This window comes from Doryrhamphus excisus, linkage group LG10 (assembly GCF_037039965.1).
Source record: "Doryrhamphus excisus strain RoL-2023G ecotype Guam linkage group LG10, RoL_Dexc_Guam_v1.1, whole genome shotgun sequence".
NCBI classification, from domain to species: Eukaryota; Metazoa; Chordata; class Actinopteri; order Syngnathiformes; family Syngnathidae; genus Doryrhamphus; species Doryrhamphus excisus.
In genome coordinates this window covers 1,040,404-1,065,469 of record NC_136366.1, presented here as the reverse complement: position 1 = coordinate 1,065,469, position 25,066 = coordinate 1,040,404, and the positions used below count along the sequence as shown (strand labels likewise).

The following is a 25,066-nucleotide window of genomic DNA, read 5'->3' as shown; positions in this document are numbered from 1 at the left end:
TACATTCACTGCTTTTAAAGGACTACTGACCACTAAAACAAAGGCAACCGAACATTTCTGTGGAGAGTTTTTTCTGTGATTTTAGTAGATAGACTACTGTTAGGAATTAGATTAATTGATTACATTCACATTGTTATATGTCAGTGCAATATCATATTAGAGCTATAAATGATGTTTATGTTTTTACTTTAATTTAATTTAAATTACTAGGTCAGGTCGAGATGGGCCAAATCAATACTAACTGAACACTAAGGCCTCTAATTTTGTTTGTGGCGCAGCAACGCATTGGTAACTTTGTCCAGTGCACCACCGTGTGCAGCCAATTTGGTAAACTGGGCTGTGCCGGGATTGGTGTCCATTTTTTCAGCTTTTTTCACAATTTCGTGACAAAACAGCGTGCCGAAGGTGCCCTGGAAGATCGCCAGCACCGACTTGTTCTTCATAGTCAAAATAGCTGTATCCCAATGACAGCATTGTGAGCTAGCTCATATGAACTCGTAAGGAGCTGTTGAATTTAGTTGAAGTTAAATCAGTGCTGATATAAATGAAGTCAATTGCAATAAACAATGAAATAATGTAATGTATTCTAGACCAGGGGTGGGCAAACTACGGCCCGGGGGGCACATCCGGCCCGCCAAGTGTTTGAATACGGCCCGCCCAATCTTTCCAAAGTATTTCATTTAAACTCAACATACAACCTGGCATCATGGCCTGAGCCAACCTTTTGATGGTTTTATCAATTTCGTTTTTTGACATGGTCTGTTGTTTACAAAGTGCTCCTGAAAAAAGGGACACAAGCACATAATAATAATAATAATAATAATAATAATAATAATAATAATTATTATTATTATTATTATTAGATTATTATTAGATTATTATTAGATTATTCTAATTATTATTAGAACTATTATGATTATTATAATTATTATATTAATGCTAATTATATGTAATATTATTGTTATATTTGCATATTTTACATAATAGTAAAATAATAATTATTATTTTAATTTTATTGTAATTATTATAATATTTTATTATTTTTAAAATATTTAAATATAAATATAAAATAATAAATAATAATAGCAGATTGCATGACAATTTTACAGATACAATAATACCAGGTGGACTCGTAAATTTTGTCATATCAATGCGGCCCGCGAGTCAAAAAGTTTGCCCACCCCTGTTCTAGACCTTAAAAGGGACCAGCGATGACTTCCAACTCATATTTTTGTCACATATGTTTTTATGATCACGAAATTCCCTTTAAAGAAAAACTGCACTTTTGGGGGAATTTTGCCCATCAATCCTTATATGAGACACACATAAACACACATCTTTATTTATTCTGTGCATTCTAAATAGAGTAAAACAGCTAGCACGAGGTAGCCAATAATGCTGGTAATGGGATTCACCAAGTTTGCCTCAAAAGTCCTTTATTAAAACACGTCCAAAACCCTCCAACAACCTTTTATATACAGGCTGTGACCATGTAGTAACAGGTACATTCATGATAAGATGAAACCAAATCTAAGAATAAATACATGTTAAGCTGATAAATTCAGGATAGTCCTCAGGGAAAAACGTGCTCAGAACAAACGAGCATCTAGCTGAGTCTTCCTAACGATGGTGAGTGCCAGTATCCACCAGTTGGCCACAACTACAGACAATAATAAGCAATAATAAACAAATCGGCTCAATCAAACAAGCAACTTTTCCACACAACACTGCAATTGTGAAAGTGAAAGTGAAAGTGAAAGACAACGCTCACACACACTGATTCAATAGGAGGATTAAAATGCGATGCGCTATGTGCTTTTCGTTCTATCAATATCATCTACATTCAAGGAAAGTCATTTCATAACATGCCACTCTAATTAGTGTATGTCATGTGACTACCCAGCATGCATCGGTTGTTCAAAAATATGCTGATATATTCATCTGAGTCACCTTCAATTATTCTGTGTTCAGAGATCTGTGCAGAAACGTCATTATCTCGGTCTGTGTCGGTCCAACCAACAAAATTGTCTGCCTCTTTGTCGACATTTATATTGATGCTTTTAGTAGTACTTGTTGAATGTTGTATTTGTTCCAGTACCTGCTGACGACAGGCAAAGGAACCAGATATGGAGCTTATGCTTGCGAGAATTTGCTAAAATCGGAATCAAAGTGTTATTCAGGCATGGTTTTTAGACTGCGTTGTTATTAGCCTCTTCACACAAAACGACATGTTGAGAGTGTAAAGATAATATGATGAGAAAGCCAGAAAAAAAATGAAGAGAACTGAATGACGTAAGACAAGTTTGGGATATTCAGCATGATTTGAAAATGTTGACATTTTTTCATAAATGAACTTAAAAACTGGATTTGTTTGCAATGAGCATCAATTTAACTTGTTTAACTTTTGTGCTTAAAGTGTTTTACGAGATGACTTAGTGTCTTTTCTGTTTTTATAACCTTCCTTACTTATCATTGTACTTCGGTACGAGGTACATTATTAAAAAAAACAAAAAAAAACTTAAACTGTATTATGGAAAGCAGGAAGTGAACAAATGTACCAGATGGAGGGGTAGGATTTAATAAGCTTTGCTTCTTCCTACTCCTTTTGGACATGTGGAACTGGGAACTGATTATGGGATGCACTCAATTGTTATCTGATGCATGTTCAAATGAAATAAAACCATTACCATTACTTTTAATCGATTCCAAGACATAGTACTTCCTATGCGTATTCTCTTCTCTAACCTGAATATTAGTCCTGACGTATGGTCATGTTTAGTGGAAGCAAGATGCATACATAAGCTTCCCACATTTGACACCCCGATGCTCGTGTGATAAAAATGAGCGTCTCATTTCATTAAGTGCACGAGCAATCAAATACATCAGCGAGCGTCACTTTCCATTTGGACGGATGCCCAAGTGGCTGCAGACGGGTTCAGCTTTGTTTGCCTGCTTTTTGTCGAACTTGACCTTTTCCGAGTATGACGGTGTTTTTGCAGTTGCATCAGCGTTGGGATGTCCAGTACTCAGTGATGCTACGCACGATTAAATAGTCTGCAGTGTTCTACCTAGAGACCCTTCCTCCAGCTTGTGCGTGGCCTGGTAGTGCAGTAGTGCATGTGGTCATTGCGTGTATTTATTGTGTGTACGCGGTACTCATACGGATTCAGGGAGGGAGGAATCTGCACATTCCTTCGGTTGTCAGTCATGCTATGCGATTGAAGTGTAGAGTGTCAGCTTGAAGTAATCCCCCCGTGTTGTGTCCTTCATTTGGTAAAGCACACCTTTATTCATGCCTGTATTTTGAAGTGCACTTGGACAGGAAGGAGCCTGTCAGCCATGTTGGAATCAGTCTTTTAGTCACATTTTCATAACTGCCGCATTGAACTATAGAAATAAACAGAAGACTGGAAATGAAACATGGTCAATCGTGACTATTTTTGCACGTAATAAAGGCTTTATTTTTATTTATTTTAATCATTCCACATTGATAACATGTTAGCTTTGACAGCCTGGATTTATATCCTGTAGATCAGGGGTGGGCAAACTACGGCCCGGGGGCCACATCCGGCCCGCCAAGTGTTTGAATACGGCCCGCCCAATCTTTCCAAAGTATTTCATTTAAACTCAACATACAACCTGGCATCATGGCCTGAGCCAACCTTTTGATGGTTTTATCAATTTCGTTTTTTGACATGGTCTGTTGTTTACAAAGTGCTCCTGAAAAAAGGGACACAAGCACATAATAATAATAATAATAATTATTATTATTATTATTAGATTATTAGATTATTATAATTATTATTAGAACTATTATGATTATTATAATTATTATATGAATGCTAATTATTATATTAATTATGTATAATATTATTGTTATATTTGCACATTTTACATAATAATAATATAATAATTATTATCTTAATTTTATTGTAATTATTATAATATTTTATTATTTTTAAAATATTAAAATATAACTATAAAATAATAAATAATAATAGCAGATTGCATGACAATTTTACAGATACAATAATACCAGGTGGACTGTTACGTGTAAAATATATAGTCTGCCCCCCCCCGTAAATTTTGTCATATCAATGCGGCCCGCGTGTCAAAATGTTTGCCCACCCCTGCTGTAGATTCATGAATATCATATTCATGTTTTATTTTTGTTGTAGCATCTTGTTTCTACATAGTTAACATAAAATTTCAAATTAAAACATTTCACAGCAAATGATATGAAATGTCAGCCATGTCCACACAAATATGCATATTTTAAAAATATATTTTTCTATGAGTTATGACCTTGTCCAAAAAAAAAACTAAATATTTGGAAACTTCCAACCAGAGAGCATATTGTGTGTTTGTGTATAAATGGATAAAACAGAATTTTTTGGTTTGTGTCATAATAAATGCAAAACATGATCTTGTGTTTCTCAACCTTGCTTAAAAACTGAACATGCGATATGAGATGTCAGCCATGTCCACACAAATATGCATATTTTAAAAATATATTTTTCTATAAGTTATGACCTTGTCCACATGCAAAGTTTTTTTGTCCTTAAAAACTATATTTAATATTTGGAAACCTCCAACCAGAGAGCAAATAGTGTGTATGTGTGCAAATGGATAAAACAGAATTTTTTGTTTTGTGTCATAAGAAATGCAAAATATTATCTTGTGTTTCTCAACCTTGTTTAAAATGGTTTAATGTGGTGCAGTGATAAATAATTAAAAAAAATCATTGTAAGTGTGCAGTGATTTTAATGGTAATGTACACATCATTGTAAATCAAATGTAGTATATTTTTGAACAGATATTTTATCATGGGCAAACAAGTCAACTGTGGTCGTTTTTTTTAGCATAGCATATGGTCTTAATTTTCATTTCACTTTAATGGCTTGTCAGAATGGCTTCTGACATTTACTACATTTATTAAGGTGGTTGATAGGAACGGCTTAATACTGCTCACATAGGTCAAGATGAAGGACGGAGCTGCAGGCACAATGGATGACTTCTGGGTCTGCACCTTCCACTGCCTCTTTAGTAGCACATTGTACACGATCAAGGACAATTTAAACGGGACATATTATGCTTTGTACTGAGTTGTGGACTCCTATAGAGCAGGTATACTTTAGGTCACACAATGTCCTAGTGGTTACTTGGGTTTCATCCTCCCGCATCGCCAATACATGCATGTTACGCTAATTGGAGACTTTAAATTTTACAGTAGGTGTCAAAGTGAGCGTGAATAATTTGTCTATGTGCCCTGTGATTGGCTGGCGATGTACCCCATGTCTTCTCTGAAGCCTGCTTGGATTGGCTCCATCTCAGTCACGGCCCTAATAAGCACAAGAGGTATAGAAAATATATAAAAATTCATTTTAGCAATTACAGTTCATGACTTTTTGTACGGGCTGAGAGTCTTCATTGTGTACGACACACTGTTTTTGATGGACTTTTGATGGTCAGGTTTGATTTCTTTTGGCTGGCTCCACTCTGGCCTGGCTGAAAAAAAGCTAAAAAAGAACCTTGGGCTCTTCATTCGTATACGTTGCTGACGTTTATAGAAACAGGAGCGCCCTTTTTCATTCTCATTCTCATTAAACTTTGCCAAAAGTGCATATTAAAAGGAAATCAGAGACACAATTTTAGGACATTTTCTTTGGCCAGAAGACAAAACCCAGAGGTCATTTTTTTAGTAGTGTCAAAACCAGTTTTGGGTTGGGTGGAGGTGGTAGACGGAGTCCTTGTAAAAACCCACAACATGTGTGTTATTCCCTCTTGGCTGGATGTGGTCAGGATGCTAAGCAAGCAGGAAATGGTTATTACTGTCTCACTAGCAGGTACTTTTTACAGATTAAAACAAAAGTAAGGTCTATAAACACCGGTACAAGTTAGATAATTATATTATAATAATAATTGTGTTTGCTAGTTGATTGTTTGCCTATTGTGATTAATTTTATTTCTAGATCAAATATTTTGTAGTTAGGCTATAGAAAACCTGTTTATGACCTTGTAAATGTAAATGTGGTTATTAAAATTACGAGAGTCCCCCATATTTAAGACATAATTACGACTTGTGCTCATGTGCGTTGCTGTAAACGTGTATCGGACATATGGAGAACAGGAAGTGACATCATTGAGTGAATTACGACTGCAAACGTAGCCTGTGTTGGGGATTATTGTGGCTGCTGTGAGGTAATTCAAACCTGCAATAAAAGCCTGTTGTTCTGGCAATCGAGTGTAGTGTTTGTGTATTCTACACTGAAACCCAGTGTAAAATACTACAAATTCTCATGTCTGAATGTGTTTTCTGAATACTTGTATATTTGTATATTAGTTATTGTGGCCATTTGTGTGCTTGAAAATGCTTAATTTAGGCAAAACATATGGACAATTTGCATAAATATGCATATTATAAAAGACCTTATTCAACCGTGAAACAGTGTGATTTACTAATTAATGTATTTTTGAAAAAAACATAATGGGTTGACTATTGCGTAAAAAACTATGTTGAATGATTCCCACAGGGCTGCTATCTATGTGTGGTGGTAAAAGATGACAACAAGTGAGCAAAAAACACAACAAGCAAAACACAGAAATACACAACAAATACCTTTTTGTGTCATTTCCTTTGAAGTTGTGTATGTCACAAAGCCAACTCCTTTAAATGGGAAAGAGTGGCACTGACGTGTGGTTTCATGTTAGCGTATCCAAAGGTGTTCGTTAAGACCAGAATAATGCTAGTTACTGTTATTATTAACAGAATCTAGATGGGGTTTGAATACTCGCTAAATATAGCAACAAAGTTGTTAAACCGACAACACTGATACCTCCTGCTACATCTTCTTATTCTCTGGCACTTACAAGGTATAAGAAGCGGAGTGATGATGCCATCTACTGTACGACGTGGCACAAGAAACTACTTTATGTGCGAAGACAGCGCCATTATAATGTATTTGTAATGTATTTTTGGTGGTCCAAATGTATTCATGGCGGGCCGCCACAAGTAAATGAGTATACGGAAAACGCTGTTATGGATTTATGGGGCAGGGTTTCATACCTCCCGAAGTATATCTGATATTAAACCAGTGACTCTGGAATGAAATGCACACCGCTGACAAAACATTATTTTCCGATCTGTAAGAACATCAAGTGTGATTTTGGATGAGTCCCATTTCCATGGAAGGCATTTGTTTGAAGTGTCTGCATCGCCGCCTTAACTCTTAACTCCCGTCTTCCTCTCTGTTTGTCCTCTCCAGGGATCTGAGGAATAATCTGATAAGCACAGTGGAGCCCTGGGCCTTCCGTGGTCTGCTGGCTCTGAGGAAACTGTAAGTATGATGAAGTCTAGTAATAACCTTCTCTAGGGGACGTGGGAAGAACTCATTTGGCTTTGGGAGATTACAGGCAAAAAAGTGTATTAAATAGTGTGTCAAAAAAGGACTCAAATATATAAATGCCGCCAAAGTTAAACAACTATGTACAATTTCGGGCATTGCTGGATGTTCTTATACTAGGCAAGAAGACTTAACTGAGGGCACGTTTTCCCAGTTTTACATTAATTCACAATGACATATTCATAACTGGGAGCTGCTCAGTTAAATTACAAGCTTTTGCCCTCGACTCTTAAAACCACTAACTGCTAACTCTACTCGGAATTTGGGAACAAGAGCTACTGACCTTCGGGTGACACCGTTGGCCAATTTATTAAAAGTGATTTTTTTTGCCTACTGGCGCTATTGTCACTTACAATTTCTCTTTCATCTTGTATGAGTCACTTAGTTTAAAAAATAGGATCGTAGGCTGAGCTAAAATGTGGGCTAAAAAGTGTTGTCACGGTTGTTACTTTACATGACGGAGGTATTTTGGATCCTATAAATGTAAATACAGTAATCCCTTGCCTCTTCACAATTTTTATGGCATCGTCACGTCTTTTAATCATGCAGTTTTGTGGTTGTGTACGCCTATTATTAAAATATTTCGGTGTGTATAATGTTTGGTGACTTGACTTGACTTTGAATTATCTCCCAATAATTCCCAACACAAGTTACTGTGTAAAAGTCAACTCTTAACCCAACCATGTACACATACATACTGTATATACCAGGGGTGGGCAAACTTTTTGACTCGCGGGCCGCATTGATATGACAAAATTTACGGGGGGGGGCAGACTATATATTTTACACGTAACAGTCCACCTGGTATTATTGTATCTGTAAAATTGTCATGCAATCTGCTATTATTATTTATTATTTTATATTTATATTTAAATATTTTAAAAATAATAAAATATTATAATAATTACAATAAAATTAAAATAATAATTATTATATCATTATTATGTAAAATATGCAAATATAACAATAATATTATATATAATTAATATAATAATTAGCATTAATATAATAATTATAATAATCATAATTGTTCTAATAATAATTATAATAATCATAATTGTTCTAATAATAATTATAATAATCTAATAATAATAATAATAATTATTATTATTATTATGTGCTTGTGTCCCTTTTTTCAGGAGCACTTTGTAAACAACAGACCATGTCAAAAAACGAAATTGATAAAACCATCAAAAGGTTGGCTCAGGCCATGATGCCAGGTTGTATGTTGAGTTTAAATGAAATACTTTGGAAAGATTGGGCGGGCCGTATTCAAACACTTGGCGGGCCGGATGTGGCCCCCGGGCCGTAGTTTGCCCACCCCTGGACTATATACACATGTAGTGCGACAGATGCAAGTATGAGTCTTGTTTATGTCTTAAATGGCTTTGTTTTCTGTCATTATCTTTATGATATTGGGTAATTCCAGTGTAAATATGACTATAGGGGTGTTATTTCATGTGTAGAGGGCTCTAATAATGCTAAAAAAAACATATTTACAAGGCCATAAACAGATTTTCCATCCTGTGACTATGGAAATATTCCATTTATAAATAAGAAATCCTACAATTCACTAATCACGTTAGGGTTTGAATCCAATCAACCGCCATGAACAAGGAATTACTGTATTTGTGTTAGGAATTTGAAGTGTACAGTACAGTTTTATGCTTTACATAAGTCAAATTCTCAACCCCCATATGCAGACAAACTGTATTCAAAATGTGTGCACGCATGACGTGCTTCTTCCTTAGGAGTCACTGTTTTCTTGGTTGACTCAACCTGCCTTGAAGGTCCCTGAAGGTCAAATTCCCACAATGTATTTTTTTATATGTCCTTTGTTATTTACTCTGCTTGTCTGCCCACACATGTATACATTAATACCAAATAATAGCACACAGTTTGCTTATAATTATTACCATTTATGATGAGGAATAATCTGAGCCTTTCCAGCCTTCAAATGTTTACAGAAATAGAAAAATTAAAGCTTTTTCAATGGCTTTATTTTGTCAAGTAATTATGTTGTTTTGATGATGATGATTGCACTTGGATAGTTTTGTGGGATCTGGGCTGTCAGGGACACAGGCGGTGAGTTAGCCATGCCCATTTTGGGGCGTGTGTGCGTTTCCAAGCATGGGGAGCAGCAAAGTGTTAATTTAAGTGCTCCCCAACCGGTGATTACTGAGTGCTCTGCTTATTTTCCCACAGCTGCTCCAGCAAAGTAGGTCTTTAATTACAGAGCATGAGGGCACAGAGCCGTGGACGCAGCAGTGCTCCGGCACCTTCTGCATTTTGCACGTGTTTCAGCATCTGTATATAGGCGCTGGTTATGTAAGGAGTTAAAGGCTAAAAAAGGGTAGGAATTGGATGGAGAGATTTTTTTTAGGAATTCAACATCACACAGACATTTGTGCTACGGTTTGATACTTTTTGATTGAAAAAAACAAAACAAAAAAACCCTTTTTTAATTGAAATTGCCAACAAGATCACAAGTGCACTTTAAGGGGAAGTCACATCTTGACTTGTTCCTACAAAAGCCCGTCGGAGGAAGAAAATTGTGATGCAAATGATGTTAACGATTAGTAATGTCAGTCACTCTCTGTATACCTAAACAATACTCCCTGGTATGTTTTATGTCTAAGTATTTTTATGTCTTTGTAGAGACCTGTCCAACAACAGGATTGGTTGCTTCTCCCCTGAAATATTTCTGGATTTGGGCAGACTTTTCAAATTGTAAGTAAACCATTTCTTCATATAGAAATTATATTGGAGTCATCAAGTATCATGATCGTAACTACGGCTTCATGTTCTTAATTGATTAATCTAAATCTTGTTTCAATTAATCGAGAAATCATGCATGACCTAGATGGATCAAATCAACATGAACCAAACACAAGCAATTAGTGTTTTGGTGTTCAAAATATCAGATAAGAGGCAAAAATACCGATCACTGTATTCCAAAGACTATGTTGTTTTACCTAAAACACAAAGATAACAGGTCTGCTTCAATGGGCGACTAAAGCAATGAAAAATATTCTCATATGAGAGGCTGAAACCTGACGATATTTACATCCATTCATACATTTTCTATGTTGCTTATCCTCACTTGGGTTGAAGATTTACATTTTATGATGAATAAAATAATGATGACTGTAAGACCAAAATAGTAATTGTTGGATAATTGAGTTGAACAAATGTGGTTCTGGTGATTAATTCCTGTGTTTTGATTGCAGGGATTTATCAGGGAATATCTTCTCAACTTTGACCGTGGGACTTTTCACGCACCTCGTCCTTCTGAGAGTACTGTAAGCTTCACACCCAACAATATGAGGAATAATCATTATAAAAGATGGATTGGTTATTTTCTTGTTGAAGTGAGATTTCAAACACAAGCAGTTTCTGATTATGTGATGGTTTTCTCACCAGACACTTCAGTACAGAAAGTTTGTTCTGTGACTGTCAACTGAAGTGGTTGCTCCTCTGGGCTCGAAACAACTCGGTGAGGATTGGCAACGACACGGTGTGCATGTTTCCAACCCACCTCCATGGTCTGGAGTTCCGTAATCTACGTCAGCAGCAGCTCACTTGTGGTAAGCCCCAAGAATAATAAAACCGTGGTCAGTTTTATCATTCTGGGTAACGAGTACATCACATCGTTAAAGGGCCGACAAAATCACATGATGGCAGAAGGTTCACTTTGAATCTGTCGGTGTGCACTGGTTCTATAGTGGAATGAACGGAGACAGTGGAACCCTTGTTCCAATACATGGGGGCGGGGCTACAGCGTGCTAGCAGCAAGTTAGCCTTGTAACTTGAATGAAGGCACAGAAGGAATGGTTTCTAAGACAAATGTCACAGCCCCACTGTGGGGATATTTCAATTTTGTGTGCTTTATTCTGTTTTTTTGAGAAACAGGGTCTATTTTTTTTCATTTTTATTGACAATAATTTGTTGGACAATTATCATCCCAACACCTACATATAACACACATACGTAAATATTGTATGTATACCGTAAACTCTGAAATCGCGATACTAAATATTAACAATTAGTATTTCACATTCACAGTATTAAAGCTGACATATAATCAAAATAGTTGATATTATTCAATAATTCACAATGCAATTTAATATGGCAATAAAAATAACCACACATGGTTGTGTACATAATCTGAATAGTATGAGGGATTACTGTACATGCAATTTTACTAGAGATGCTTGATATTGGACTTCTTACCGATATTCAATTATTGATTTTGTCGAGCACTTAATTAACTGATACTGATATCCACTAATAACAATACAGCTCTTTTCTCAAATACATGTTGTGAAATGGACATATTGTGTTTCTTGTACTGTGACACCATTGGATGCATTTGTCTTATTTTGCGCACTCTTTGTACAAAATAAGACAAATACTGCAATATAACTCATAGATAAGTGCCAAAATGCTGCATGTGAATCTGATTCTTCAAATTATTATAGTGAAGTATTGTAGGAAGATATATTACTCCCCCTTCTTATAACCGGTGCTTTATGTCATATTTCGCATGCCAGTCATTTTATTTGTCTTTACCTTTCACATTATTTCTTATGTTGTGTTTTTGTTTTGCTTTCATCTTTGGTATAATGTGCAGCTGCTTCGGGGTTGCTGGGAAGCGTGTGTAGTGCTACTTGGTTCTTATTAGTCATCAGCACGACTACTCAGTGGGCTCAGGTGGTAGAGTGGTCGTCTCCCAACCTGAAGATTGCGGGGTCGATCCTGCTTTCTTCCGAGATCCTGATGAAGTATTCTTGGGCAAGATACTGAACCCATACTAGCCGCGTCATCAGTAGGTAAAAATGCTCACAGTGTCAAAGCGCTTTGAGAGTCTTGGAGGTGCAAAAGCGCAATACAAGTAAAAGACCATTTACCTTTTTTATTTATTTTATTATTTTTATTATTTTTATTATTTTTTATCATTTTTATTATTTTTATTATTTTTATTATTTTTATTATTTTTATTATTTTTATTATTTATTTTATTCATTTATTTATTTAGGTGGTCATGCAATATCACATTTTATTCATTCATTCATTCATTTTGTACCGCTTTTTCCTCACGACATTTTAATCATTGCAAATTGCATGTTGACAATCCCAAGGTGAAATAATTCCAGACCATGGCCATACTTTGCTTGTTGCTCTGAGGAGCACATATTCACTTGTGTACCAATATTCTCATTGGCTGAAAATCTGATATGCTTCGATATCTCATTTTTATTTCAGTATTGGTTGGCCAATATTTTTGGACATTTAACGCACGTGTACAAAAAAAAAAAAAACGGAAATTAAAGTTGATATATTTCAGACAGCCATACAATAACAAATGGCATTACAATATAATGTAAACCATAGTTGCATCAATGCAACTAATATTTATTATTGTACTAAGGTATGACTTTAACTTAAAAAAATGTATGAAATACCTACTTAAATAACATTTCGACCAAGTGACCCAATGTTTTATTTTTTTATTTTTTTTCCCCAATGTTTCTGCCCATAATTAGTAAGAATCCAAGTTACAGTAGTTCAACAGTGGAGTGTTCAGTCAATTCATTTTGATATTAGCTTTCTCTCCTTGCATCATTATCACGCCACCTGCTGTGAGCAGTTTAACAAAGCCAATGATTAAGTGCCTATGTTTCCGAGAAAATCCCCTCAGGGAGTGTATAAAACTACATTTGGGATATGTTTGCACTACTGTTTACCATTTTTCTTTCAGGGTCCAGCGTTCGCTTGAGAGGTTGCTAATTTAAACCCACAATCGTGCCACAATTTCATGGTGTGATACTAAATTTACATAATGTTTAAAAAGATGATTGTAATATTAACTACGATGTCTGTCAGCACCGAACACAATCTCTAAGCAGAACAAATTGTGTCTTCACTGAAGTCAACCTGTTCGCTGCAGTAAGAAGAAAGTCTTCGCATTGACTTTTTTTCTACCTGGCAAAAGACAGACAATCTTTGCCTTCCTTTCTCCTTGTCTCCCCTCTGCTACTCCATGCTGCAGTACACAGGGGAATTGTGTGTCATATGATAGATTCATCTTCTACTTCTCCCTACATCTGCTTTCCGCAAGGGGATGTTGCTGTGGAATGAGAAAATCATTGGTTGTTTGTGGGTTGTGGTTGTGTGTGTCTGCGTGATTGTGTCTGTGAGAGAAAGAAAAAAGAGAGAAATAAAAAAAGCATTGTATGGATTGTGATAGAAATCTTATATTTTAGCATTTTAGCATAGGCAGAGGAGTTCAAGGTGGAGGTGGGACTGCATCAGGGATCGGCTCCGAGCCCCTGCTTGTTTGCTATGGTGATGGACAGGCTGACAGATGAGCTTAGACGAGAATCTCCATGGACTACGCAGTTTGCAGATGACATTGTGATTTGTAGTGAGAGTACGGAACAGGTGGAGGAGATGCTGGAAGAGTGGAGGTTTGCCCTGGAAAGGAGAGGAATGAAGATTAGCCGCATATATATGTGTGAATGAGAGGGACCCAAATGGAAGAGTGAGGTTACAGTGAGAAGAGATACAGAAGGTGGAGAATTTCAAGTACTTGGTGTCATCAATTCAGAACAATGGAGATTGTGAAAAGGAGGTGAAGAAGTGTGTCCAGGCAGGATGGAAGTGATGGAGAAAAGTATCAAGCGTGATGTGCGATAGAAGAGTTTCAGCTAAAATGAAAAGAAAGGTATACAAAACCGTGGTGAGACCAGCCATGTTGTTTGGTCTGGAGACAGTGTCACTGAGGAAAAGACAGGAAGCAGAACTGGAGGCAGCAGAGATGACGATGCTGAGGTTCTCATTGGGAGTGACCAGGATGGATAGGATCAAGGAGAAGTACATCAGAGGGACATTACATGTTAGAGGCCTTGGAGATGAAGTCCTTTAGGCCAGACTGAGATGGTTGGGACATGTCCAGAGGAGAGATGGTCAATATATTGGTAGAAGGATGCTGCCAGGCAGGAGGCGTAGAGGAAGACCAAAGAGGAGGTTTATGGGTGGGGTGAAGGAGGACATGAAGGTAGTTGGTTTGAGAGAGACAGATGCAGAAGACAGGGTTGGATGGAGATACAAATCCAATATTTCTGATAACGTGCTAATTCAGGTCAGACTGATTTACTTTCACAACAACCTGTCCTTTGTTGTGACTATTTGCTGGGGTTTGAGTCCCTCTGTCTCCAAAACATTTCTCCAATGGTTGTTTTCATGATTAACCATGCATCTTTGCACCTGATAAAGTCTTGATAATATTTATACATATAACTACTGTATGCTTCTGTCTTCCCTTCTGCAGAATAAATGCTTGTAAAAAAAGGCAGATCTGTCGTGGAGCGGTTTATTTCTTCTCTGTACCAGTGTTAACGGAAATTTTCCACGACAGAATGCATGATGTAAAACACGTTCCCCCATAAAGTTAGCGTTATCTGTCATTATGTACTGACACGCGGCAGCATTCGGAGATTGCTGCGCCTCAAAACATTTTGGAGTTATTTTATATAATCCTAATTGTATGCGCTTTGAATTGGCACTCACAACCGAAAGCAATTACAGGGTAATTCTGTGCAATTTCTAGTCAAAGAGCCATGAGAGGAATCCGGCAGCAGGAAGAGGCACACTTCTTTCAGCCCTGGAAGGATCTATTGTGGGATTACCATGACACTTTTCTGCTCCTGTACTGCTCTGCTTGGATCATTCTGCCTCTTCATAGCACAAGTATATCTCGCAATATGTTATTGGTTACCTTGACAACATCACTTGACATTTCAACATTTCACAGCAGCCGTGTTTAACACATCAGCACTTGCCCTCGGAGGGCTGGTTGAAAATGTTGAATGATATCAATGGGTTACTTCCTAAGCAAATTATTACAGAATTGCCTCTGTATTTCATGATTTATGTTAATACAGTAATCCCTTGTTTATCTCGGTTATTTGGTTCCACACCCAACCGTGATAAGTGGATTCCTTATTTATAAATGGAATATTTTTGTAGTAACATGGGAAAAAAACCTGCTTACGACATTTGAAACACAGTTTTCGTAGCAGCTGACATATTCATCAAACATATTTAAAGTATAAGATGTAGGCACAAAGGAATAATAAACAAAAATGATTGATGAACTGATAGAATTGGAGTCACGTTGCAGCCAGTCACAGCACACAACTAAGGTGCATTCAATGACCACCAAACCACACTTGACGATTATTCCACACACTCCACTGTAATAAATGGCAATGTATCTTTTTAAAATGTCGGCTTTTATCATAGAGCCGTATGTGTTGGATACCGAATACAGAGTCTGGACAGTTTGAAATTTTACTTAAGAAAGACTTCAAGATAGGTATCTAGCGGGGATTTAACGTACTTCTCCATTGACACATTGCAGTGGCATCATGAATTTGACTAAATTAAGCAAGCAAGTACTTTTTTTTTGTTTTTATGTCTGTGTGAAAGACAACTAATTCATGGTTCACACTGTTGCTGCAGGCGCATTCAACTGGCAGCCTAACAGGTCATGGTAATATTCTCATATCTATCCAGCAGGTCCCGTGTGTTATGAGCAAAGTCTCGCTCTGTAGAAGCGTGGCCTTATGGGATAAGTTGTACTATTTATCAGCGGAATGTGAGCGCCGGGGAAATTGTGTGTTATCTGCCACCGCCAGTGGGAAATACTGCATGCAGAAATTGTAGAGTTGCAAAAAAAAAATTTTTTTTTTTAAATGCTTCGGTATAAACTTTGACCTCAGCCACATCGACAACATGGGTGTCATATATCCTCAGTAGGTTCCTGCTACCAGAAATGCAACTTAACCAGCGACCCACTGTTGCCATTTGTGTGCTGTGACGTTAAGGAACGATTGAAATGGAAGGAAAGCGGTGACAAGACACCTCTGTGCACGTGCACATATTTAATCCTATATTGTCCAGAGGATTAATGTCGTATATATTCCAGAGTACGAGTACTGGTGAGGTTTGACTGTAGACTTGAACTGCATGAAGCGCATCCAACGTGATCAAATGAGTAAAATGGTCGTTGGCAGGTGACAAGTATGTGTAAAATGGCTGCAAGCCAGCACACAAAATAAATTTGAGACACGCATAATTTCTGGGAACTTGTCGTGAACGCAGCACAAACGCAACGCAAACTAAGGGTGCCTCAATGTGTCTCATTCAGATGAATAGGTTAACTTTTACATCACCTCTTGGAGGAAGCTGGGGGGAATTCTCAAGTATTTTTTGTAGCTTCTTGGATCTTTCTTGTGATTTTATGTTAATACGTGATCATAATGCCCAAAGCGATGCCTTCTAGTCAGCTATTCCCTCTCCCGTACTGTCAGTTGTCTCTTTTTTCACGTTTATTGCCCCCAGCTGTGTGAAAATACAGACTTACCTTTCTTTCCTGCATGAGCTTCTTCTCTGGAGTCCAATATGTTGTAGGTCTGTTTCAAATCAAGAAATGAATGAAGTAAGGGATGAATCTATGGTGACGATACATAATAGGGATGTTCTGATCAGGGTTGTATGCTGCGAATACCGATCCCGATAATCCATGAGTGACATGAGCTCTGCATGCTCATTGGACAGCAGAACTGTGGAAGTGCCGACACTGACCCAACACGGAGTCACAAGTGGTTGCTGAAGGCACGTGCACCATACGTCATCCGTAGTCCAATGCAGCTCGGCACAAAATCAAAGTTCCTCCTGTACTACATCGTGTCTGCATGATCCCAAATCCGCACTGAGATGGCACTCCTACCCAAATTTTGCCCAAATACAGCTGCTAAGGACCAGGGCTTTAGCCGCCGCCTGACGGATGATCACATTGCAAGCCTCAAAGCCATCACAACCAGCCATGTGTTTGCCCCCAAATGCCGCACCAATCTAAGGCTTTTCAAAGCATGTTTTGCAGGGTGTAAAACTTCTCACTGTCACAAAGACAGGAAGTCCCACACATGGCATACGTGGTCATTCTGAAATTGGGTCGTTATTTTTTGGACCAAATTTTTGGATTATAATAGATTTACATTTACTACCAGTTAACGGTATTATGGAAAGCAGGAAGTGAACAAATGTAACAGTTACTGATTGTAAAAGTACCATATGGAGGGGTAGGATTTAATAAGCTTTGCTTCTTCCTACTCCTTTTGGACATGTGGAACTGGGAACTGATTATGGGATGCACTCAATTGGAATCTGATGCATGTTCAAATGAAATAAAACCATTACCATTACCATTACATTTCCAAATGTATTTTTGACTGATTGTGGCATACTCCTGACTCTATTTAAAGAGCTTTAAGCACAGACAAAGGCACATTGGTGATGTTGTTCCGCTCCTGCAAACATCCATATCTATTATGATATATTTTTATTTGTGTTCTTTTCCTCCCCTGTGACACACAAACACACACATTTGCACAGCACCAGTAATTGCTTTTTTTGCTCTGGCGTGCAGTGTCCAACAGGCAAATACAAGGCCACATTCTGACTCTAAGCATTGTTTGCAACAGAATCAGCATCGGGGCAAGTCAACAGTGACTGGCACCATGCTGCTTATGCTGTATCACTCACTGGAACTCAAAGTCTCAGTTGCAGGCAACATAACGCCGTAGCAGCCAAGATAATAGGAAAGAGGTGTCGTATTTGGGGAGCCGTCTTCCGGTATGACTGTTTCAGAGTTTTGTGTGGAAGAATTTATTTTGTTCGCACAACCGGGACCTCTTATCCAACACTGGTGTAAATATCAAAAAGTAACTATGTTTAGTATTTTTCCCCAGTTTCTGTCACTGCAGTATGTCTATATTATTAATGTTATTAACGTGTAAACACTGTGTACAAATATTGCTGCAAACATTCAGGTGCTGACATGAATCCTTTTGTATGTCTCTTTCAAAGTAGCGTATGGCGGTATAGGAGACTTTTATGTCCCATTTATCAAATTGGCCGTCAAATGGCAGCAACATCCACAATTGATCGCATACAAGCGGAAGATTGGTCTTTGGAACAAGTCCAAACAAATGTCCGGCCTTGTATTGAACACAATAATTCCCAAGGTGGTACAGTTAGCTGGCAAGACTTGAGGCTAATCCTGGATCATAAATAAAAATGGACAGCAAAAGGTCTCAAAACAGCTTCTTCTTCTACACGGGTTCGATATTTTGTGCTGCAGGATTTTACTTATAATTACACACATTTTAGCAGTACACATGGTGTGTAATCCTGAACATAATCATTCATACTTGGAAAAAACGCCTTGGTTTCAAGGCGCTGTAAATAATCCAATCACTGGTGTAGCGGCGGGCTTCCATTGTGATGCACATGCAAGGAGTCAAGGAGAGTCCAGGGGAGTGCTCAAAGCTGTTCTCCTTTATCAGCTGCTCCTCATCTAACACAGTATCAGCAACAAAAAGGAAGAACGACGGGGGAGGAGCGTGACCTTGAAAGAATGCATTTGTTATGTTGTGGTCATGGCACATTTGTGTAGATTAAGAATTGATTAGAATATCGCTTGTTTTTGTAGACCTTACAGCCACGGGCAAGGTAGGAAACAAAACAACCACAACTTCATTCATTCATTCATTTTCTACTGCTGTCTTGGGGCGAGAGGCGGCCAATCACAGGGCACATATAGACAAACAACCATTCACACTCATGTTCATACCTATGGACAATTTGGAGACGGCAATTAACTTGGGAGAACATGCAAACGTGGGTGGGATTGAACTCGGGTCTCCTAGCTGTGAGGTCTGAACGCTAACCACTCGACCGCTGTGCAGCCCACAACCACAACTTAAAGGATGGAGGACTGACCCCTTGCTCTCCTGCTCTACCTTAATGTGTCAGAGAATGGGAATAGGCTTTAAACGCTGACTGTGCTGTTTTATCTTCCCTTCATTTCCCAGATGGAGCTCTGGAGATCCCCCTCTTCCAATTGATCCCTTCCCAGAGGCAGCTGGTTTTCCAAGGAGACCGTCTGCCTCTTCAGTGCACCGCCACTTACCTGGATCCTTCGGTGGAGCTGCAGTGGCACCACAATGGCCGCATTGTGACCACCCAAGAGGACCAAGGGGTGTATGTGGAAGAAACCTTACTTCACGACTGCTGTCTCCTCACCAGGTACAGGAAAGAGACGGATGATTTATGGAAGTAGATAAGGAGGAGGAGTGGGATGGAACAGGTGAATGGAGGGTCGTTCAAGCATATGAATGAATTTGATGCAGCTGGCATAGGTTCGTTTTTTTTGCATTATTATGATCACAACAGGTTAGCACGCAGACCTCACAGCTAGGAGACCAATGTTCAATCCCACCCTCGGCCATCTCTGTGGAGTTTGCATGTTCTCCCCGTACATGCATGGGTTTTCTCCGGGTACTCCGGTTTCCTCCCACATTCCAAAAAACCATGTTAGGCCACTCCAAATTGTCCATAGTTATGAATGTGAGTGTGAATGGTTGTTTGTCTACATGTGCCCTGTGATTGGCTGGCCACCAGTCCAGGGTGTACCCCACCTCTCGCCCCAAGACAGCTGGGATAGGCACCAGCACCCCCGCGACACCCCTGAAAACAGCTGGGATAGGCTCCAGCACCCCCGCGACACCCCCAAAGACAGCTGGGATAGGCACCAGCACCACCACGACACCCCTGAAGACAGCTGGGATAGGCTCCAGCACCCCCACAACACCCTTGAAGACAGCTGGGATAGGCTCCAGCACCCCCATGACACCCCTGAAGACAGCTGGGATAGGCACCAGCATCCCGCGACACCACTGAAGACAGCTGGGATAGACTCCAGCACCCCCGCAACACCCCTGAAAACAGCTAGTATAGGCTCCAGCACTCCCACGACACCCCTGAAAACAGCTGGGATAGGCTCCAGCATCCCACGACACCACTGAAGACAGCTGGGATAGGCTCCAGCATCCCGCGACACCACTGAAGACAGCTGGGATAGACTCCAGCACCCCCGCAACACCCCTGAAGACAGCTGGGATAGGCTCCAGCAACCCCGCAACACCCCTGAAAACAGCTGGTATAGGCTCCACCACTCCCACGACACCCCTGAAGACAGCTGGGATAGGCTCCAGCACTCCCACAACACCCCTGAAAACAGCTGGGATAGGCTCCAGCATCCCTATGACACCCCTGAAGACAGCTGGGATAGACTCCAGCATCCCACGACACCACTGAAGACAGCTGGGATAGACTCCAGCATCCCGCGACACCACTGAAGACAGCTGGGATAGACTCCAGCACCCCTGCAACACCCCTGAAGACAGCTGGGATAGGCTCCAGCACCCCCTGTGACTCTTGTGGGGATAAGCGGTAGAAAATGAATGAATGAATGAGTGATCACAACAATCATTTGGCAGTTGAAAAATATGAATATTCCAGTAAAACCAATTGAATTCAGATCTCTGCTCACAACCAGAACGTATGTAAAAACCTCAAAAGACAGCCGTCCCTTCCTTCCATATCTCTCCATCACCCAAAGGGGCTTTAAGATTTAACTTTCGTTATTGGCGCCCTTGATAAGGATCTGAAAGGACAGCACAGAATTGACTTGGCGGCGTGCCAACATCTCCGAGCAATCTGCAGCCCTTCTCTCGAGAGGCGTTGGCCTTCCAGCCCATCCCGCAGCTCTCGTTGATCACATGCTAAGAGTAACAGATGCTGCAACGTAATTGTAGCAATAAAGTGAAGGAGAAACCTTACACACCGTTTCTAAAGAAGCTATTGCCGCAGGGTCCCTGTCTTTTTCGCTTTGGTTGTACGTCGAGCATGGATGCTGTGAACGCGTGTTTGTTTTAACTTGGCGTCTTTAAAATGCGTTGGATGGGCGGCTGACAGCAGTGTTATTGTACATTAAACAACCCGTTATGTATCTTAGTTTATTTGGCAACATGGATGGCAGATCATTTTATGCTCCATCTTTTACAAAGGTGACGAACCAGTACTTCAGTATCTGAAGTTATTGTTGATTGACAATATCCCTCTGGACCAGCGGTGGCGAAAATGCAGCCCGGGCGCTATTTATGGCCTGTGACTTGTTTTTATTTATTTATTTATTTTTAATCCATGCAGTTGTCCCTTGTTTATTGATGTCAATTAGTTGAGTGTTAGCAAATGAATTTCCACAATTTAGGATTCCTTATTTATAAATTTTGGTAGCTAGAGCATAGAAAACCTGCTTAAAACTTAAAGCTTAAAAATGATTTTTAGCATTATTAGGTAATGGTAATGGTAATGGTAATGGTAATGGTAATGGTAATGGTTTTATTTCATTTGAACATGCATCAGATTCCAATTGAGTGCATCCCATAATCAGTTCCCAGTTCCACATGTCCAAAAGGAGTAGGAAGAAGCAAAGCTTATTAAATCCTACCCCTCCATCTGGTACTTTTACAATCAGTAACTGTTACTTTTGTTCACTTCCTGCTTTCCATAATACAGTTTAAGGTTTTTTTTTTTTTCAAGCATACTTGGTGTCTCAGTGTAACGTTCCTGACACCTAGTGGCCAGCATAGTAGACGTCTACTGTAATGGCGTACTGAACGTTCACACAGGAACTGCTGTCGGCCTTAATTCATGCCAGAGAGAAGTGAGGAGATCCAGCGACAAATCTCTGGACTTTGTGTGCTTGTGTGTGTTTTTCTGGGTATACACGCATGTTAAGTTAATAGAAGAGGTGTGAGTGTGATAGTATGTCAATATGGACACGGGACACGGGACATGGGAGGAGATCTCTGATACACAATCTCAAATCTTGTTGTGTACGTACAGCTTCTTGCACTGGTCCACAGTGGCAAGGAAAACAATTCACGACAAATCATTCTTTTGTAGTGACATGTTTTGATATTGTTGGCATTTTATTTACGATCTTGTCAGCACTGTCAGAAGATTGAGCCAGTTTATGTGTCGAACAAGCCCACAATTTGTCACCAACTCGCTCAATGTTATGACAAATAAGGTGAGAAAACACACATGGTGGAAGCTTGCCAGCTTTTAAAGCTTTTCACGCCACAATCCAACTGAAGCTCCTTTGGCTGCCTTCCTGAGTAGATGGAAAATGTAGCTAAATAAGCAGGGAAGAAAAACACGTCTTTTCTGACAAATGTGTAAAAAAATCTACACTGAAATGTAACCAAAATTATACCATAAATTTTAATATTAGTTAACAACAATAATGCAGTTTTGAAAAAAATCTGTTATGTTTTAATGAGGGCAAGCAATGACTTTTTAAATTTTTTTTCTCCCTTAATAATAATAATAAAAAAAGATTACATTAAAAACTGATTTTTTGTTCAGTTATGCTATCATTGACTAATATTTAAATTACATTTATGTGTGACAAAAGTGCAAAAAAATCAATCTGGAAAGGGACGAAAGGGCATATTTGTGCTGGTGTGTGTTGGTGAAAAGCGTTCTAGTGCTCGGGGAGATGAGTGACAGGTGGACAGGAAGTGATGTTGAGGGTTCAGAGTTGAATTTCAATCACAAAAGACGTTTTTTTTTCCATTTAATCCTCATCTGATTGCTTACAAACTTGGTGGATATTGTATAGTTTATGAAGCAACACTTTTTTTTTTTAGTGACAATTCACTTTTCACCTTCTGGGGCTGCACTTTGACCAAAAATCAATTTGCAAGAACATACAGTACATACTGTACAAGCATACCCTCAGATGAGGTTGCACGGGAGCTACATTGCCATATGAAATAGATCTGTGCAGATTTGCGATTCAGCATTCACAGCAATGCACATTTGCACATTTTTAATAAAAAAAAGTTATTTTTCTTTATTAACACATCTCATTCACCCAAAGTCAGTAATAATTCATAAATACATGATAATGCACAGAACACCACACTGTTCAGTTTGTATGTGTTTATGTCTTTATGCTGCAAAGAAAGCTTTATTTGTCAAGCATTGTCAAGATTTCCACTTTGTTTGTCGGTCCTTGAATGCATCATATTAGACACAAACCTGGAACATATATATTATGAATCGTATTGTATTGTGAATTACCATGAGATTCCCAGCCTTAGTCATCAGCGTACGACTGAGTTTTTTCTACTGCAAAATATGACACCCCTTTATCATTAATAATCTGATCTTTCAAGACTTTAACTCCGACTTCACTGGAAGTCCCGTTCCCATTGCTCCGGTTCTAATGAATTACCCACTGTTCTTCTCTAGTATATACAAACTGTGTCATTTGTTCCACCAAGAGGAGCCGATGTAGGTCATGTTTGTTTTGGCGTCTGAAATGTCCCCCATCTGCGGAAACCCTACAAGGAGCAAAAAGTTCTTTTTTCTACCTAATGACCGTATGACAGATTTCAATCCAACAAAAATCTGGACTGACCTTCACCTTTGTTCAGTGCTGCAGCTCAAATGGGCGTGAGGTGGAAACTCAACTTAATTCTTTCGTTTAGTTGAGTCAAAAGAAAAACACAATGATTAAAACACTTAGCACATAGTCATTATCCATGCTTGTTTAGCCACAGTGAACAATTGATGAGTCTGTTGAGGTTTGTCACCTTGGATCAATGACCTCTGAGTCATTAAGCTTCACCCCGTATGTCCTATCAGGATGGAAAGACTGAACACACAGGATTTAGTACGTGGCTTAAGGTCTGTGTGTGGATTTGTCACAGATTGTTGCAGCAATGGAAGCAGAGATGCCAAAGTCTTAGCAAAGTGACCTCTTTCAAGGTGATTGCAACATGTTTCCGACTATTCGTTTCTCCTCACCTGATTGTGAACCGCCACTCCAGATGTCAAAGCGTTGTGTACTTTTTTGACTACACAGAATGAAGCGACATTGACGGGACTCAGTTTCTTGTTGAGTCATTGTACGAGCGTCTTTCTCGTAACCTTCACTTCCGTCCTCCGTGTAATTATTTGCTGCTGAAGCTGCGTTGATAAGAAGCTCTGTTTACATTTCTCACAACGAGCATAACAGCATCGGACCCCCGAGGCTCAGTAGTTCTTCGATGTGGGCCAGACTCCTGCTGAGTCGTGGTGTCAGGACAAACTCCCAGTATTAACTGCACTCGCAGCAGCAGTGGGACCAGCCTGTGATTCATGTTTCATTAATCAAACATTTTATAGCCCTGTAGCTAGGTGCTGCAGACACTTTGGATGTAGAATTCTTAATCCTTTCCATTTTTAATCATCGGAATCTTTTACGAAATGTGAAATAAAATGGTTTGGAAATGTTACCACTAGAATTACATGTCTGTGTCTTTTTCCTCCTTGCTTTTTAATGTTAATCTGCTTTTTATATGTCATGTTTTATGCTCAGACGTCGAATACTATACTGTACTAACCTTTCTACTCGATGGTGTACTTTATTGTTGTCTTTCAACGACAGATATTTGGGAGGGTTGGACGATTTTTTTACATACCGGTACATCGGTCGTGAGTCTTCTAATGATAAGAAAATTACTTATACCATAATAGTAATTACCATTACTGATACCAAATAATAAATGTAAACAAGCCAAGTTGCGCACCGCGGCGGACTTTGATACATAAGATGAATGAAATGCTGTCATCGTGAGGAGAAGGAACGTTTGTGTGGGGAAGTATTTACTCGGCGGACCGTTGTCACTATGAAC

At 39.0% G+C, this 25,066-nt stretch overlaps 1 protein-coding gene across 1 annotated transcript in view; it reads left to right on the top strand.

Moving 5' to 3' along the window:
* Positions 1-25,066, top strand: part of adgra1b (adhesion G protein-coupled receptor A1b) — a 146,840-nt gene that overhangs the window by 20,681 nt on the left and 101,093 nt on the right. The window contains exons 3-7 of the mRNA XM_058055964.2: positions 7,266-7,337; positions 10,062-10,133; positions 10,634-10,705; positions 10,827-10,990; positions 19,346-19,559. Coding sequence (XP_057911947.2) covers positions 7,266-7,337; positions 10,062-10,133; positions 10,634-10,705; positions 10,827-10,990; positions 19,346-19,559 — 594 coding nt within the window. The remainder of the gene's footprint in view (positions 1-7,265; positions 7,338-10,061; positions 10,134-10,633; positions 10,706-10,826; positions 10,991-19,345; positions 19,560-25,066) is intronic.